At 57.5% G+C, this 16,359-nt stretch overlaps 1 protein-coding gene across 3 annotated transcripts in view; it reads left to right on the top strand.

Annotated features, from left to right (window-relative positions):
* The window catches only part of AGAP3 (ArfGAP with GTPase domain, ankyrin repeat and PH domain 3), a gene marked incomplete at its 5' end in the record, with an annotated part of 54,408 nt that extends 39,654 nt beyond the window's left edge, over positions 1–14,754 (top strand). Inside the window, 8 exons of one of the 3 annotated variants that reach the window (XM_081102672.1) lie at positions 5,186–5,354; positions 8,877–8,996; positions 10,393–10,530; positions 12,221–12,375; positions 12,458–12,548; positions 12,734–12,956; positions 13,623–13,878; positions 14,050–14,754. In XM_081102672.1, coding sequence (XP_080958798.1) covers positions 5,186–5,354; positions 8,877–8,996; positions 10,393–10,530; positions 12,221–12,375; positions 12,458–12,548; positions 12,734–12,956; positions 13,623–13,878; positions 14,050–14,256 — 1,359 coding nt within the window. In that variant the 3' untranslated portion in view covers positions 14,257–14,754. The remainder of the gene's footprint in view (positions 1–5,185; positions 5,355–8,876; positions 8,997–10,392; positions 10,531–12,220; positions 12,376–12,457; positions 12,549–12,733; positions 12,957–13,622; positions 13,879–14,049) is intronic. The other 2 variants (XM_081102673.1, XM_081102674.1) reach the window with 2 other exon arrangements.
* Between the last annotated feature and the right edge of the window lie 1,605 nt (positions 14,755–16,359).

The raw sequence follows: 16,359 nt of genomic DNA, 5'->3' as shown, positions 1-16,359 counted from the left end.
ACTGCTCAGACCCCAAGACCCAGGCCCAGGCTGAACGCTTACACTGAAGCTCTGAGTGGTGGCTGAGCCTGTTGGAGAAAACTCCTCTGGGATGGTCAGCCAGGCCAGGCTGGTGTGGGCAGTCAGGTTTTATAGCTGATATTCTAGTTGTTGGAAGAGCTGATTTGGCCCATTTACACAGAATTGCTAAAGTTGGGGGTGCCCATGTTGCCAGCCAGGTGTCTTTAGGGAGCCACACCAGGGGGGCGCCCTGGGCCTGGGATGCTGGAGCTAGAGGGCAGTGAAACCGGGGCTACGGAGAATGGCGTTGGGACTTGGACAGGTCCCGGGAGGAGGAGAGTGGGGTCTGGAGGGTGTGTGGCCTGTGGCCGGGGCTTGCCATGATTGTAGATTGTGGCTCCCCCACCCTGCCTTCTTCCCCCTCCCCTCACTGCGTGGCTCCAGCACACAGCTGTCACCAGAATCCATCTCTGTCACCTCCCCACTGTGGGGCTAATGAGTTCTCCTGTGCAGCCCCTCAAGCACAGCACGTGGGCCAGCCCCACCCCCGGCCCGGAGGCCCAGGGCCTGCCTCAGAGGGTCCCTCGCCTGCCTTTGATTCTGCACAAGGCATCGGGGAGGCCCAGCCCAGAGGTGCTGGTGGTGACCGGGTCCTGGGAGCACCACCCAGACAGCGCTGCTGAGAGCACGTGGTGGAGGCCTGGCTCGGGGGAACCAGTGGGCAGTCCCTTCCCAGGGCGGCCAGAGCCCAGGGTGGCCCCTGTTTGATCTCCTCTTGTCCCAGGGGACAGCTCTAGTTGGACTGTTGGCTCCTGGTCTCCCTGATTCCACAGGTTGGGAGCTGGTGCTGGGCTACCTGGCGATTGGAGGAGGGGCCACACTCGGGTGACCTTGGGTGTTTCGTACGAAGGCTCCCCAGCGCTGCCTCTCTCCCACTCTGGCCTCCTGCTCACACTCAGCCCCGGTCCCGCTGCTGAGTTGGTGACACCGTGAGAGGCAGCAGGGCTACGAGGAAAGGCACTGACCCCGAGGCACAGGGCTCTCAGAAAGTCCAGGGGCAGCTTCGGGCGCAGAGTCTCTAAGAGGAGCCCAGGGGCTGCCGTGCCCGTGCCCAGACCTGCGCTGAGCCCACAGCGGCGCCTCTTAGCTTCCTCCACCCAAGGCAGCTTTGCTCTTACCTGTTCCTTCTGCTTTGTGCTGCCTTAGCCGGGTGCTGTGTTCTGATCCTGTGCTTGTCCCCAGGCCTCAGGGGTCTTGAAACACAGAGGAGAGGTTGGGAGTGGTGCTGTGTTTGGCTTGGGTTTGGGTTTGGGTTTGGGGTGGGGGGGGCGGGTGAAGGCCCAAGGGAGTGCTGCTTTTATGCCAAGGCTCAGCGGGCTTTGTTGGATCATCAAAGTCACCCAGCCAGTGGCTGAGCTAAGACATGGACATGTGACTTGGACTCTATGCACTCCCCAGGTTCTTTTGCACGTGCCAAGAGCACCTCCCTCAGGGCCAGCGGAGAAAGTCCCGGAAAGTGAGCGTCAGGGTACGTGTGGCCCAGACGTACTGTCACACAAGGAGGCTGGCCAGGCTGTGCCAGCCCCTCGGAGCCCTATCCAGCGCCATGCTCGCTGCACTGTGCGTGGCTTAGGGAGTCAGGGCCTGGGGCAGGGTCGCCGGAGCTCCCAGGCTTGTCCTCGCTCTTTGCCACGTGAGCCGAAGAGGCAGGTGGCTCTGCTGGCCCAGCACCCGGGCCTCAGCCAGGGCCGCTCTGCTCTCCCGGCCGCAGGATTCCGTAGAATGGACAGCTCTTGGAGAGCCTGGGCTTTGGCTCTGGGGTCAGAGTGCATGCCCTTCCCCACACGGGATGCCAGGAGGAACTGGCACATGCCCCGCAGGTGCTGCCGTCTCGTTCAGAAGAATGACTCAGACCGGAACACAGTAATGGTGGAAGCCGGTGCGGTTCCACGAAAGGGGCCGGAGTTTGCTGCTGGCAGAGGCTGCTTGGGCCTCCCCTCCTCCTCTTGACCTCCTTCCCTGTCACTAGATTCGTGTTGCTGGTTTACCTGCCTCCATCTCCCCTTTTCCATCTTTTCCAACCTGAGCAAGCTTCCGAGCTGCCAGCAGTGAGCAGGCACCCTGCCTCCCTGTGAGCTGCCCTGCGAGAGCTCCGTGCAGGGGAAGGGCCCCTGGGAACGCCAGCCCTGCTCACGAGCACCCTCGGCCTAGCCGGCTGCCCTCCAGGGCGGCTCTTACCTGAAACCCCAGGGCAGCCGTGCTGGACACTCACCTGCCCACGGAGGCCAGTGGCTAGATGGGCTGGCTGTGCCGGATGGGCGTGCAGAGGAAGGGCTGGTGGGCAAGCCTCGGACCTCGCGCCCGATCCTCGCCTGGCCCAAGAGAGCCGCCACAGCCTCCCCCATTTTGCATCCAGCGGAGCCATTCACACAATCACCTTCTGTTAATTCTATCTGCAACATCAATTAAATTGTTTGTAGAAACTAATTGAATGTGGCTTAATCACACATCTTAATAGCTTTCCACGCTCTGAACTCGTTGTTAATTCCAGTAATAAAACGAGATGAGAACGCTGGCTGGGTAATTAGTGAGGAGGCTGGGGAAGAAATTGCTGTTTGATGGTGGGTAATAAAGGCAGCCGTGGTGACCGCTCTCCTGAGCAGCCGCCGCCGCCGCCACCACAGCGCTCCCCGTTCTGCTGACGGAGGGAAACGCTGCTGCTCGCCCTGACGCTCCATCCCCGCTGCTGCTCTTCCACTCTCCTCGGGCTGGGCTGCCTCTCCCGGGGGTGCGGCCCTGGAAGCCAGCCTGGCACCGGGCACAGAGCGGAGCCTCGTCTGCGAGGTCAGAGATGCCACCCAGGATAGCCCTTTCCCCTCCTGTCAGGGTCTGGCTCCTTGGCCTCGAACAGGTCCCTCCGTGCAGCTCTTGTTGGCGCAGGGTCAGCTTCCCCTGCCCCAGCCCGGCCTCCCAGGGCTGTCACGGGGCCTGAAACCTGTTGCAGCGGCTGTGGCCTGCTTGTGAACTAGAGCAGCCCAGTCCCCCCCCCCCCCCAAGCGAGGACTGCAGCTGTGCGCCGGCCCCGCCAGCTGTTGGCAGTTGTCTGGAGCAGCCTGTCCACGATGTGGTTGAATGCAGGGACCCAGGATGAGCCTGTGCAGGGACTCGGGATCGGTATATGCAGAAGCCAAGTCCGTGGGATGCCGGGGCTTGGCGTAGGGAGGGCCGAGACAGCGCAGTCACAAGTGGGTGCTCGGCTGAAGCGGGACAGGTGGGCCGTGGCGGCCGCAGCGGCTGGAGAAGGGACAGAGAGAGCGGGCAGAGGGGCGCCTGGGTTTGCTTCCTTCCCAGCCACTGCGGCTCAGGGCTCGGGGCAGAGTCGGGGGCCCGCGTGTCAAAGGCTGTTCCCGTGGCGGACACTGCTCACTGATGTCGCAGTGACATCGGTCAGTGGTTCTGAGAGCAGCGTGTGCCTGAGACCGGGCACTTGGCCTCGTCCCTTGGGCAGGACGAGGTGGTGGCGGGAGGCCCTGGGCACAGCCCAGAGCTGCAGGGAGGGAGCCCCCCTTGGACACACACTCTGGAAGCTGCGCCGCCCCTGGCTGGCCACGCCCCTCGGTCCTTCCGAACGGCCCTCTGCCTCTGAGGGTTCTCAGAGCCGCTTGGAAAATAAAAGGTGACCACAGGCCTGGCCAGGCCTCCCATGGTCTTCCCATCCTGCAGGGCCGTCCAGCCTAATGACAGGTGTGCGGGGGAGGCTGGGCTGGTGCTGTTTCCTTGTTCTCGCTCCTCTTCCTAACTGGTCCCTTCCACATTCTCTTGGCCGCCTGGGGCCAGGTGACCCCTTTCCACTGATGTCCTCTCGGTCATTCCCAGAATGATGGCAGCCCTGCTTCCCAGAGGCAACACTTCTATCTGCTTTCTTAAGCAGAGGGGACTGTCGCTCTTCCCGGAAGCTAAAAAGTGAGACGGTAGGAGAGAATGCCAGGGTACCAAGAAGTCTGATGCCCCAACGTGGGTACAGATAGGGCTGGGCCTGTGAAGGCTGCGTCTGAGATGGCGCTGTGCTGCTCAGGGACGCTCTCTGGATGCAAAATGTCCCAGAGGTGCTCCTGAGGGAAGAGGAGTTGATTCCAAGTCTAATCAGTGGGATTCTGTGCACCTGGCTTCTGCTCTCAGGGACACCCCGGGGAGGGGTGTTGGGGCAGACAGGAGTCTGCAGTCTGGAAGGAGAGACCAGAGCAGTGGGGAAAGCTGGGCCCCGCTGAGACCCAGGGCAGCACCGTGCTCTGCAGCCCCTGTGGCCACTCCCCCGTGGGGCGTCCTGGCCGAGGGGGCGGTGGCGGTGATGGTGGGGTCAAAGCACCAAGCAGCTCCCACTCGGGGTCCCTCTGACTGGAAGGAAGCGTGGAAGGAAGTCACCTTCAGTGCACAGCCTTCTGCTGTGCGACTTTGGGGCAGATTAACCTTTGTGAGCCTCAGTTTCTTCATCTGTAGAGTGGGTGGTGTGAAGATTCCATGCGGTAACGTGTGTAATATAGATACACATCTACAGTACAGTGACTACCTGGCCCCTGAAGGGGAAGAGGATGTGGTGGTGATAATGGTGTTATTATTAATTCCTGAGAACAGCAAAAAGAAGGAAAGGGTTCCCTTTCACTGTTCAACAAATATTTATTGTCAGGTGCTGTTCTGAGGAGTGGGGACTGCTAGGCTGTAAAGGTTCTCCGTGCCTCACGTGGTGAGGGAGCTTCTGAAAGCAGGACCGAGTGCTTGCTGACCAGCCCCCAGGGCCTGGGAACCCAGTTGTCTGCATCCCATGGAGCCTGTCAGTTCCTCTTGACCACACGGGCCCTCTCCCTAATCCCATCTTGGTCCAGCACTTGGCCCCCTTAGCATCTTCCCTATAGGAGGCCTGAGCCTCAGCTCCTGGCTCCAGACCTTCTCTCCGCTGACTCTGCCCCCCTCCTGGCCGAGTCCCCCGCACAGCGTGTGGTCAGCCTGTAGGTGTAGGTGTCATCCAGATTTGGGGGCATTCTGTGGGATTCACAGTCCTGCTCTTTAAACCTGAGCTTTCCCTCCCTCCGCCACCCCAGGCGTAGGGGTTGAGGGGTCAGTGCCAGAGCGAGAGCTGCCGGAGAATGGCCTGTCCTAACGAACCGTCTGTCTTACCCCGCGGCCCTAGGATTACATGCAGAACATCCACGGCAAGGAGATCGACCTGCTGCGGACAACAGTGAAAGTGCCAGGGAAGCGCCTGCCCCGAGCCACGCCGGCCACAGCCCCCGGCACCAGCCCCCGGGCCAACGGGCTGGCCCTGGATCGGAGTAGCACGCAGCTGGGTGGGGGCACAGGTGAGGTGGCTGCTGGGGTGGGGGCGTGTGGAGCGCATTGCTTCCTTTCCGGGAAGAGTGGGGAGTGCTGCGACGGTGCCTGGGGAAGGCGTTTAGGGGCTTTGCCTTCAGTGGAGGCCTGTGAGCTGCAGACATGCTTGCCACCAGCACTGGAGCAGCTTGGCCAAAGGCATTGCCAAATCCCTGTGGAGTTAGAGATCGCAGCCGATGGACAGTCCTGCAGATGATATCGAGGTCAGAATGGGGCCAGAAGCCGCATGCTGGCCGGTGGCTTCAGTGGTCCTGGGACTGTCTTTCAAGGCAGGTGATGGCGCGGCAGGACCTTGGGCAGGACCTTGGGCACGTAAGCCGGCATCTCAGCCCAGCCTGCCATGTGGGGGGGGAGGGGGGGCTGGGAGGGGACAGAGCTGCTGCTGGGGCCCACCTGCAGACGTCGTCAGTCTTCAGTGAGAGGGGGGGTCTTTGCTCAGAGCAGACTGAGTGTAGAGACAAGCTGGAGGCCCAGCAGACTCTGCCGCGTGGCCAACGGTCTGGAAAGAAGAGATAGAGCCTGAGAGGGCCTGAGCTTGAGGGAGGCGGCTCTTCCCTGGCCAGTTCTTCCCTGGCCAGAGGACACCGGGTTCCGGTGAAGGTCTGTGCTCCTCCCCAGGCCTCTTCGGCTCTAAGCCACATTGCTCTGTGGGGGGCGCTCCCTCCCATGCCCAGTCCCCTCGCCCCAGGTCTCCTTGGCTTCTGGACCCTTCCTCTCACGACTTAAGTCTTGGTGTTGTTCTAGATAATTGGGTCTCGTTTTCCCCTGGCCCGGAAACAGCTGCTCAGACGCTGTCCTGCCCTCCTAGGTGCTCGTCACATTCAGTGGACAGGGGCCTGGGGTACTTAGTCCCTAGAATGGATGGGACAGACCCCAAAAACTGCCCCATTCAAAACGCTGATAGGGCCGCTCACCGAGAAAGTCGGGACTAGGGAAGGTAGGCAGGACGACGGCCTCCTGAGTGGGCACCTGCCCTGGGGCTTGTGCTCGGCCTGGAGGCACTGGGAGAGGCCAGGGGGCACTGACATCCGCCAAGTGAGGTGAACCAGGTGCAGGCCCCGTTTCCAACTCTGAAGCTGAGATCATCATCCCCATTTTATGGATGAGGGAACAAGGGCTCAGAGAGGTTAAGTAACTTGTCTGTAAAATCCCACAGTAAGCAATAGAGCTGGGGTTTGAATCTGTTCCTGAGTTGAAAAGCCGTGTTGTCTTCCATCCTGAGCTGAGAAAGAAGCCCCTGAGTTGTGCAGAGGGAGCCCCAGTGGACGGGGAAGGAAGGAAGCTAAGGCAAGAAAGACAGCCGCCATCAGGTCGGGTGCCTCCTGTGAGGCTGCACCAGGGGAGGATCCCGCTCGATGGCAAAGATGGGAGGCCACGCGCAGCCCCCAGTGCTGTGCCCAGAGAGTCAGGGCTGCTGGGAAAGCCCTGGCCTGTAGGGGAGGGGGCTGGAGGTCAGCCAGGGCCCCAAGAGCTTTCCCAGAGCTGCTTGGGGAGAGTGAGTGTCAGTTTCTGGCCTGGCTCAGGGTTTCCCACCTCATACTGGAGGAGCAGGAAGTGTAAGTGCCCCAAAAGGGAACCTTTCCTTGAAGCAGGTAGCAAGAGAAGCTGGGCTGTTACCCCAAAGGAGGGGAAACAATAAGACCCTCTGCCCAGTCACATTCCTGGGCCCTGATAGCTTCACCTGGGGAGCGGAAGTGGCGCCTGGAGAAGGGAGACGCATGCATCACGCTCACCCGCATCATTACCAGCGCCCACAGACCCTCGCTGACACTCCCAGAACATATGGGCCAGCATTTATCCAGGCCTGCGTCCCCTCGCTGCACGCTGACACCGACCTCATGCACACTCACACATGTCTCCCGCTCACCGGCGATGTTAACATCTCATTATCTTTGTTACTGTAATTACATTATCCGCTGCTTTATGCAGAATTATCCTCCGAGGACTAATTGATGGCTCCATGTTTAATTCATTAATCATTAGCATCAAATTCGACAATTACAGTGCACACTGATTGTGGGATTGCAGGCGTAATGAGGGGAGAATTAACAAAGAAAAGGGAGAGTACTTTTCTTCCCTGGGGTTTTGGGTTGGGGGCTTGGGGAGGAAGGTGGGCCTGTGATCTTTGGGTTGGAGACTGGGGAGGCAGAAATAAGATTTGGAACCCAGGAGGGGATGGGAGCAGGAGAGGGGAGAGCAAGGTGTCTGAGAAGTTAGGAACTGAGCTGTTCCTGGGAAGGTTTCCTGACCATGGAAAAGGCTGTTTGCAGAGACCTGAAGCCAGAGCAGGAAGGGGCAGGATTCTGACGAGGAAGGTCAGCATGTCGCCTCAAGGGGACAGGAAACAGGGTAGCCTGGCTGCAGTCTCAGCCCACACGTCTAAGCACCTATTGTGTGCCTGGTCCTGCCTTGGAATACAATAGAAACACAAAACTTGACGACCTTTCAGTGTCATACTGTCCCCAGAGGGTTAGGGAGGTCTGGCCTGTTCCATTTCCTTCTGGCTTCAGCTCAGAGCTTCCCACCCCTAGGCTTCCAAAAACTCAACCCGTGTGCTTGCGGGGCTGGTTTGAGGCCTTGTGTTCGCTGCTTGCTCTCTCCAGCTTTTCCCAGCTTGCAGGCCCATCTCTGCTTCCTTACTAACCTCCAGCACCTACCTAGCCATGTCCTTGCTGCTTTGGGGCAAACACCTTGGGTGTGGCCTATTCATCTTGAGACCTCCCACGGCCATTGCCTTCTGGGCTGTGCCCCAACCTGTCTTACGTGGACTGAGGTGAGAGGGCAGTGTAGGCCCTTTGAGTGTTACGCGCTCGGAGGTCCCGTGACTGTTCCCACAGTCTCTCCACAGTGACTCAGTGCCTAGGGAGAAGGCAGGGAATTCTGAGGTCACTCATGGCTCTCCCTGCCCAGCCTTGGCACTCCTGGAGCCTTCGGTTCCCCTCGGCTCTGCTGTTCTTCCCTGATGGGAAACGAAAGATTAATTTTCTCCAGCCCAACAGGATAATTACTAATACTAATTAGACATAATTACTTGAATTTGATACACTTATTTCTCATCAGAATGGCAGCAAAGCTGAGGCAAAGCAAATAGCATATGTGGACTAGAATGTAGGGTGCAGGTCCCTGACCAGGAGAGAGGAGGCTGGGGATAATGGCTGGATGAGGGGCTTTGCAGTGATGGGGGTGTTGATACCACTCCCCCCCCCCCACTTTTGGGTCCCAGAGAGGGGACAGATGTGTATACCTTCTTGTGTATGGAGAGAGGAAGGGCGTGAGGTCTGAGACTGGCTGCTTCCTCAGGCACGGAGAGCCTGTGTGATGCCCCTGGTTCTCCAATAAGCCTGGCCCTGTACCTGGGCCCAAGACCCCTTAATTTCTGGTCAGCTTCCTGTTGGAATTTCTCAAGCTGTGCCTACAGTCCTGTTTCCAGGAAAGCCTATGTGCATCCCTCCCCTGACTTCTCCTCCTAGTCTGACCCTTCCCCTCTCCAGGCGCCCCCCACTCGGCCAGCAGTCCTGCCTGGGCTGGCCTGCGTCCCGAGGGGCTGCACCAGCGCTCCTGCTCCGTTTCCAGTGCCGACCAGTGGAGTGAGGCTGCTGCCCTGCCCCCAGGTATGCAGGACCCCATGAAGGGACAGAGGAAGGCAGCATGGGCCTGGGTGGCTGAGATTGGATGGTGCCCAGGCAAGGGGAGGGGCCCTGTGGAGCCCTTGGGGCTGTCACAGGGGCTCTTACCCTTCTCTGGCCTCCTCATGAGCTTCCTGCCCCCAGGTAGAGCCCTGCCTCTGCAGCTTCTCTGGCAGCCCAGCCACTGTCCCCAGGCAGCACTGGTGGCAGCTCTGCATCCCCATCAGCCCCCTGCGCAGCCAGCTCATCAGCCTCACTGCAGGGGGACAGGGAAGCAGGGCTGAGTGGGGGAGTCCAAGGCAAGAGAGGGGGTCCCTGCAGACAGGATCCAGGGAGTTGTCCAGAAAGGTAGTGTCCGCACCCCTGCTGTCTCCCCAGATAGGTTGAGGCCCCACCCTGCCTAAAACCACCACCTTCTCCTGTCCCACCCTCCTCTTTCCTTGGCTCTTCATTTTATTCCCTCTGTCCATTTTTGTATATTGCATTTCAACTTTTCCTCCCCTGCACACACATTCTCTCTCTCTCTCTGCCCTTCTCTCTCCTTACTCTCACCTGTATCCTAACCCTTTGGACCCAGATCCTGGGAGCAGTTCTCATGGCTAAAAGGAAAATGGGTGCAGCTCTGCCCTCCTTTACTGAGGGTGTAGAAGGGAGGAGACCCCAGGGTCCAGGTTTGCCTCGCCACTGCCCCTCCTCCCTACACACTGGGCAGTAGTGCCCCTGCACATTAACTACCCAAGAAAGTGCCGCTCCCAGTCTGAGCTCTGACCCAGGCACTGGGTATTCACAGCACAAGGAATCAAGTCCAACCTCCCTGGGGGAGTGAGTGTGCAGGGCCTGAGAAGGGGAGCTAGGGCCCTTCCTGGGCCCCCTTCCCCAAGGGTGGGGTCCCTCTGTTGAGTCTGGAAGGCAGGGAGGGAGGGAGGGAGGGAGCATGTCTACCTCTAATGAAGTTTGACATTTAGTGGTGAGCGCGGGGCGGGGTATGGGAGATGGGAGCTTGATTAGCGCGCTCTAATTGACAGTAATTAGGCAGCTCCCTGATTGTTTCTAATTCTGCTATTAATTGTCAGGAGCAGGGAGTGTGATTGAGGATAAATTTGGTGCGGGGCTGCTGGGGCTTCAGCTCCCTATGAGTTCCCCGGGCCGCCTTCCACCCCTCCAGGCTGCAGAAGCCAACATTTCTGCTGCCTTCATTCTGTTCTGCCTGACTTTCCTACACTCTCCTCTCCCTGCCTTCTCCTCCACCGAGGCTGGCAGGCTGCTCTCCCAGGGCGGCCCAGCTGCACTTCAGGGTGGCTCTCTTAGGTGCACTAGACAGGACTTATGCTCATCCCCACCCTCCCCTCTGCCCACACTTCTCCAATTCTCCCCTCCCCAGCCAGTGGCCCAGCTGAGGTGCTCGGTTCCAGCCCCAAGCTGGAGCCTCCCCCATCTCCCCACTCCAACCGGAAGAAGCACCGGAGGAAAAAGAGCACCGGGACCCCCCGACCAGACGGCCCCAGCAGTGCTGCCGAAGGTTAGGGGGACCCAGAGGGATACCGGGGCGCAAGAGGGGGGCAGTGGGACTTGGGGATAGTACCCTAAAAGTATTAGGTTAAGCACTTTTAATAATCCTCAGTAAAGGTAGTTCCACACCTTTTGGCAATCTAGACCTGGTGTCTTAGCTCTTTTCTTCTGCCTAACTTAACCCTTTCTGTGAAAATGTGAGCTTGCTTCTCTCATTCTTGTAGAAGGTAAAAGATCACAGGCGGCTACCCCAATAGCTCTTCCAAGACTTGTGGAAAAGCAGGACCTGTTTTCTGTGTCTCTTGTATCACCCATTGAGTTTAATGAGTGCTGGGCACATAATAGGTGCTTAATACATGTGTACCGATGGGCTGAGCCTCTCCTCAGTCAGCTGTAGGCTGAAGGATTCCAGCTCCTTGTTTTTCCATAGGCCCTCACATAATCCTTTATCCGCCATCGCGCCACTTCTCCGATTTTCCCTAAAGTATCTTCAAAATGTCCCTCTGACCAGTGGTTGGAGTCTCCCTCTGACATTGATACCTAGTTTGTCATTTCTGTTCTGATTGTCAGGGTAGGGGTGTGGGTATGTGGGTGGAGACCACCTCCGGGGGAAAGAGCTACCTTTCCCAGCCACCCTGCGATACAGTGATTCTTAGTGTTCGTGGCACACGGTCCCCCTGTCCCAGGGAACTGAGCCCCAATTGATGGCGGTGATGTAATTCAGAGGCTGTGTTAAGAGCAAGGTGAGGTGGAATTGTGAACGTAGGGAGAGAAAAGGTGCCAGTTTTCTTTTTCTAGGAAGGCAGTTCTGTTAAGGGTGCCCTTAGAGCAGAAGTCCAGCAGGATGACTTCCAGGGGATGTTAGTGTCCTTGAGGTGAGAGGCTGCCCTGGATGGAACACGTGGCTCAGGCCTTTGCCAGGGGCTCAGCCTTGGGCCTCCAACAGGTACCTGAGCTGTCTCTCCAGCTCCCACAATACATTCACACTGCTTGTTAGGAACTGTTCACGCATGGGGCAGTGACCATTGGGAATGAGGTTCATGTGGCTGTCTTCTGGGGGAGAACTTGGAACAGCTGGACCACATTGCTTGGGGTCACAGTCCAGCCTACAGCACTGTCACTGCAGATGTCCTTCGGTCCCTATCTGCTCACACATCCTAGTTTGTGGAGAAAACCTCTCCTCTCCCCATCCACTTGCCCTTCCTGCCTGTCTATGGGAGGGCAGTGGGGGAGGGGCAGTTCCCAGGAGCCCCATGCTGACGCCGTCAGGAATATTGGGTTTAATGAGCTGCAAAATGAGGTGGCTGCAGCTGACATGTACGGATGCCCACACCAGCCTCCCCCACCCTCTCCCAGCATTGCCTCCTAGCACCCCACCTCATCCTTCTCCAGATACTCAGCTCTTCTTGTTCCAGGAAGCACCCTGATTTCCAGACCCACTGCTGGCAGTGCCAGTGATGCCGAAACCTTGCACCCCCATCTGTTCTCACTCAGGCTCTCCAGGTGGTTAGGAATGGAGGGTTGAGGCTCCACACTACTCTTGCAAGTATCCTCCCTCCCACCTTGCAAGTTGCCCTGGAGAGCGTGGTCCTGGAGGCTGGGTGCCAGGAAAGCAGGGTGGTGCGTGGGCTTGTGGCAGTGGCCTGGTGTGCCTGCCAAGGCACCTACCATGATGGTGGTAAATGTTCCATCCCCCACAGACGTGGAGGAGTCCTTTGAATTTGTGGTGGTGTCCCTCACCGGGCAGACGTGGCACTTCGAGGCCTCAACGGCAGAGGAGCGGGAGCTGTGGGTACAGAGCGTGCAGGCCCAGATCCTCGCCAGCCTGCAGGGCTGCCGCAGCGCCAAGGACAAGGTTGGCATGGAAGCCCGAGTGGGGTGGGACCCAAAGGTGGCCTCATGATTGACCAGCCACCCCTTGTCTCCCACTGTGGCAGACTCGACTGGGGAACCAGAATACAGCTCTGGCTGTGCAGGCCGTCCGCACTGTTCGTGGCAACAGCTTCTGTATCGACTGCGACGCCCCCAGTGAGTGGCAGGGCCAGGGTTAGCAGGGCTGGGCTTGGGGGCAGCTTAGAGAAAGCTCCATGGGCTCCACAGAGAAAACGACAAGAGGCTTTCAGTAGGCCCAGGAGGAGGGCAGGGAGGACGAGGACTCCGGGTTGTCTTACTGGTTGCACTGGGGCTTCACTGTGCTTCTTCTCCTTGCCTAGATCCAGACTGGGCCAGCCTGAACCTGGGCGCCCTGATGTGTATCGAGTGCTCAGGGACCCACCGACATCTTGGGGCTCACTTGTCTCGGGTCCGTTCCCTTGACCTCGATGACTGGCCACCTGAGCTGCTGGCTGTCATGACTGCCATGGGCAATGCCCTGGCCAATAGCGTCTGGGAGGGGGCTCTGGATGGCTATGCAAAGCCAGGGCCTGACGCCTGCAGGTAAATGGATGGGACCCTGAAACTGGCCAAGAAGGGAGGGGACATCAGTGTTCCTGTATGGGGAAGATGGAAGATGGTGCCAAGAGTGTGACAGTGCTAGAAGGGTTAAAACTGGCCGTTGCTGTGCTTGGCAGTTGGCCCCTTGGGGTTCCCCTCCTCCTCCCTCCCTGTCACTCAGGCACCTCACAACAAGAGGCCCTTTCTGCGTTGTTATCAGCTGGTCAGGGGGCCAGCAGGAGGTGCATGCGCAGGGCCCTATCTGCACTGTGGTGCAAAGGCCCAGCCTGAGCTCTGAGATGGGGAGAATGGGTAGTAGATAGGATAGCGGTGGGCCCCCAGCACAGTCTCCTATCCCCTTTATTCTAGCAGGACCAGATAAGCTGCCACACGAGCCTGCCTGGAATCTTCCTGCCCTTCCGGCCCTCTACATCACTGCTGTCCCCAGGGGCCTCCCTTCAGCCTTCCCTCCTTTCTTCTTCCACACCCTTTGCATTGCCCACTGCCCCTCTGTATGCCCTTGATCTCTTAGGCTTCTCTTTTCTCTACCCTGACACCTTCTCCCACTGTTTTTCCCTTATTCTCCTTTTGGGTGTTTATGTGATTTCCTGACCGCTCTCCCTGGCCCTGCCCCTCCTCACTCATGCCTTGATGGGCCCGTGTTTTCAGAGAGGAGAAGGAGCGCTGGATACGGGCCAAGTACGAACAGAAGCTCTTCCTGGCCCCACTGCCGAGCTCAGATGTGCCACTGGGGCAGCAGCTGCTCCGGGCCGTGGTGGAGGACGACCTGCGGTTGTTGGTGATGCTTCTGGCACATGGGTCCAAGGAGGAGGTGAACGAGACTTATGGCGATGGGGACGGGCGGACGGCTCTGCATCTCTCCAGTGCCATGGCCAATGTTGTCTTCACACAGCTGCTCATCTGGGTGAGTCCTGGGCTCCCTCCTTGCCTTCCGAGTCCCACCCTTGCAGGCTCCTCTGACCTGCCCTGACATCCCCTATACCCCAGACCTTTGAAAGCCACCTCTCCTTTTCCTCCCCAAGAACCTATCTTCCCTGCCATGTCACACCAACTGAAAATATGCTTCCTTCTGCAGTATGGAGTGGACGTGAGGAGTCGGGATGCCCGGGGCTTGACTCCACTGGCCTATGCTCGCCGGGCTGGAAGCCAGGAGTGTGCAGACATTTTGATCCAGCATGGCTGCCCTGGGGAGGGCTGTGGCTTAACACCTACCCCCAACAGAGAGCCTGCCAATGGCACCAACACCTCTGCTGAGCTGCACCGAAGCCCTAGCCTCCTTTAAGGCCCAGGAAGAGGGCAGTGGTCAGAAGGACTCCATACCCTGGGTACCTCCTCCCAATAGGCACTGGGGAAAACAAAAATCCAGAGACTGAGAAGTAGAGACATGCAGAAAGGAAGAAGGAGACAGACAAACAGCTAAATGGGGCGACAGATCAGAGGAGACGTCTGGGATTTGAGCTGCAGCAGGGAGGGTGTGGAGGTATTTAGCCTTCTGCCCTGCGGTGCCATTGAGAAGGGACAGGACCCTTTGGAGGTACCTGTAAGGAGAGGGGAGCAGGACCTCTCCCTCCTCCAGATTGCTACCCTCCAGTGCCAGCCCCCTGCGAACTTCATCTCAAAGTGGAGCCTGGATAAAGCACAGGTTGGGGGTGCTGGATGAAATACAAGGGGGTGATCTGTGAGTCCCATGTAAATTTGTACATTCAAATATTTATGTTTGTGTACATATTTGGTGTGAGTGTATGATGAGCCAATAAACCAGACTGTGTGGTCTTGTTTCCCCCTTTTGTATCGCTACCCTTCTCCAAATGCCCTCACTTCTACCTCTTTGCCCATCTTCTCATGCTTGCTCTCCGTACTCTCAGATTGTCTTTCCTGAGCCTTCCATGAACATCGCTTTCAGCCCTCTTTTGCCGCAGGTGTAGTTGAGTTTGTCAACAGCACTGGCAGTGAGTCTGGACGAGGTGATACGGAGCTCTGGAAGCTTCCTGCTGCATTCTCTACTCACCCCCACCCCCCACTTTTCCCAGTTAGTCTTATTTTCATCAACATTCTATCCAGTAACCTCCTGCCATGACTTGTACTGGCCAAAGTTCACCCAAAGAGAGGCTATAAGCATTGTTCCCCTTTCTGAGGATATGGGAACTAGCCCACACAGGGAAGGAAACGAGTCGGTGCACAGGAGGAGAGCTCTGAGGATGCCGCAGGAGGAGTGGCTTGGTGCTCACTAGGGCAGCGCTTCTCTCCGCACGGATGCCTAGCCTTTGCTTTTAAGGAAAGTGGCGGTGATAGGTCACTGATGGCAGAAGAGTTACCTTGAGTCCCACCATCTTGCCAGGCTGGGCCAGAATTCAGAGCCTCTGCTTTTCCCTCTCTCCCTTAGTTATGTTAGAAAGAACATCTAGGGGAAACCCTCCTGTACCTGTTCTTAAAGGGTAAGAACTTGCTAAGTTAGGGTCTGTAACTGTGTCCACTAACGCTGTTCCTTAATTTGCTCATAGAATTCCAACCCCAAGGCCTCATTCCTATCTCTAGCTTCCCCCACAGTACATACCCTTCCAGAACCATCACAGATTCTTTTCTGCCTCCTCCACTTTGCCGTGGGCCTTCTCAACCAATCTCATTTTGTAACAAAAGGATTGGTATCCCAAACTTCATAAATGCTGTGATTGGGAGGAGAAACCATAATTAATGCCATAAGAAATAACTAGAAATGTGTCTTTTACTCTATGCCCTCATGTCTGGGATACTAAATGGTGGCAGATGCACTTAGCTGCTGTGTCCTCTGCATAGATAAAGATTAATGAGCTCACAGGTGATGAGGGTGAGCCAGCACCCGCCCGTCAACCCCCCCCCCCCCCACACACACACACCTGCCTGTCAGTCACTAACAAATTCAAACTGCTAACATCTACCTAGTTAGAGAGGGCCTGGGCACACCCAAGCTAAACTAGGGCCAAGTACTTCATTTCCTGTCCTAATACAAAGGTGAATGAGTCCTCTATTCTGAAATCTGCCAACTCTTCCAAAGAAGGAGGCAGAGATGATGAAGCTTGCCTGTTTAATGGGTAGAGAGTAAAGGACCACGTTAGGAACATGAAGTCTAAAGGTGCACAGCGGGCAGACCCCAGGCTGGGAAAGAACAGATGTGGAGGTAGTTTACATGAGAAGAGATGGTGTGTGTTAAGTTTCTAAGGAGGCTAGTGACGGTTCCATTTAGTTTCTCTGCATGTCCTTATATTATAGATAGGCAAGACGGTAACCACTCCGAGGCAGTAAGATGGAACTAAACTCTGGTTGAGGATCGAGGAAACATAACTTTCCCAAGCCCTCTCAGTGCAGACAGACAGAGGCAGATAGATCCACATATACAAACTTTACACAA

This window comes from Myotis nattereri, assembly GCF_964212035.1.
Source record: "Myotis nattereri genome assembly, chromosome: 11".
NCBI classification, from domain to species: Eukaryota; Metazoa; Chordata; class Mammalia; order Chiroptera; family Vespertilionidae; genus Myotis; species Myotis nattereri.
The sequence above is the reverse complement of the archived record's forward strand: the minus strand, read 5'-3'. Positions and strand labels throughout refer to the sequence as shown.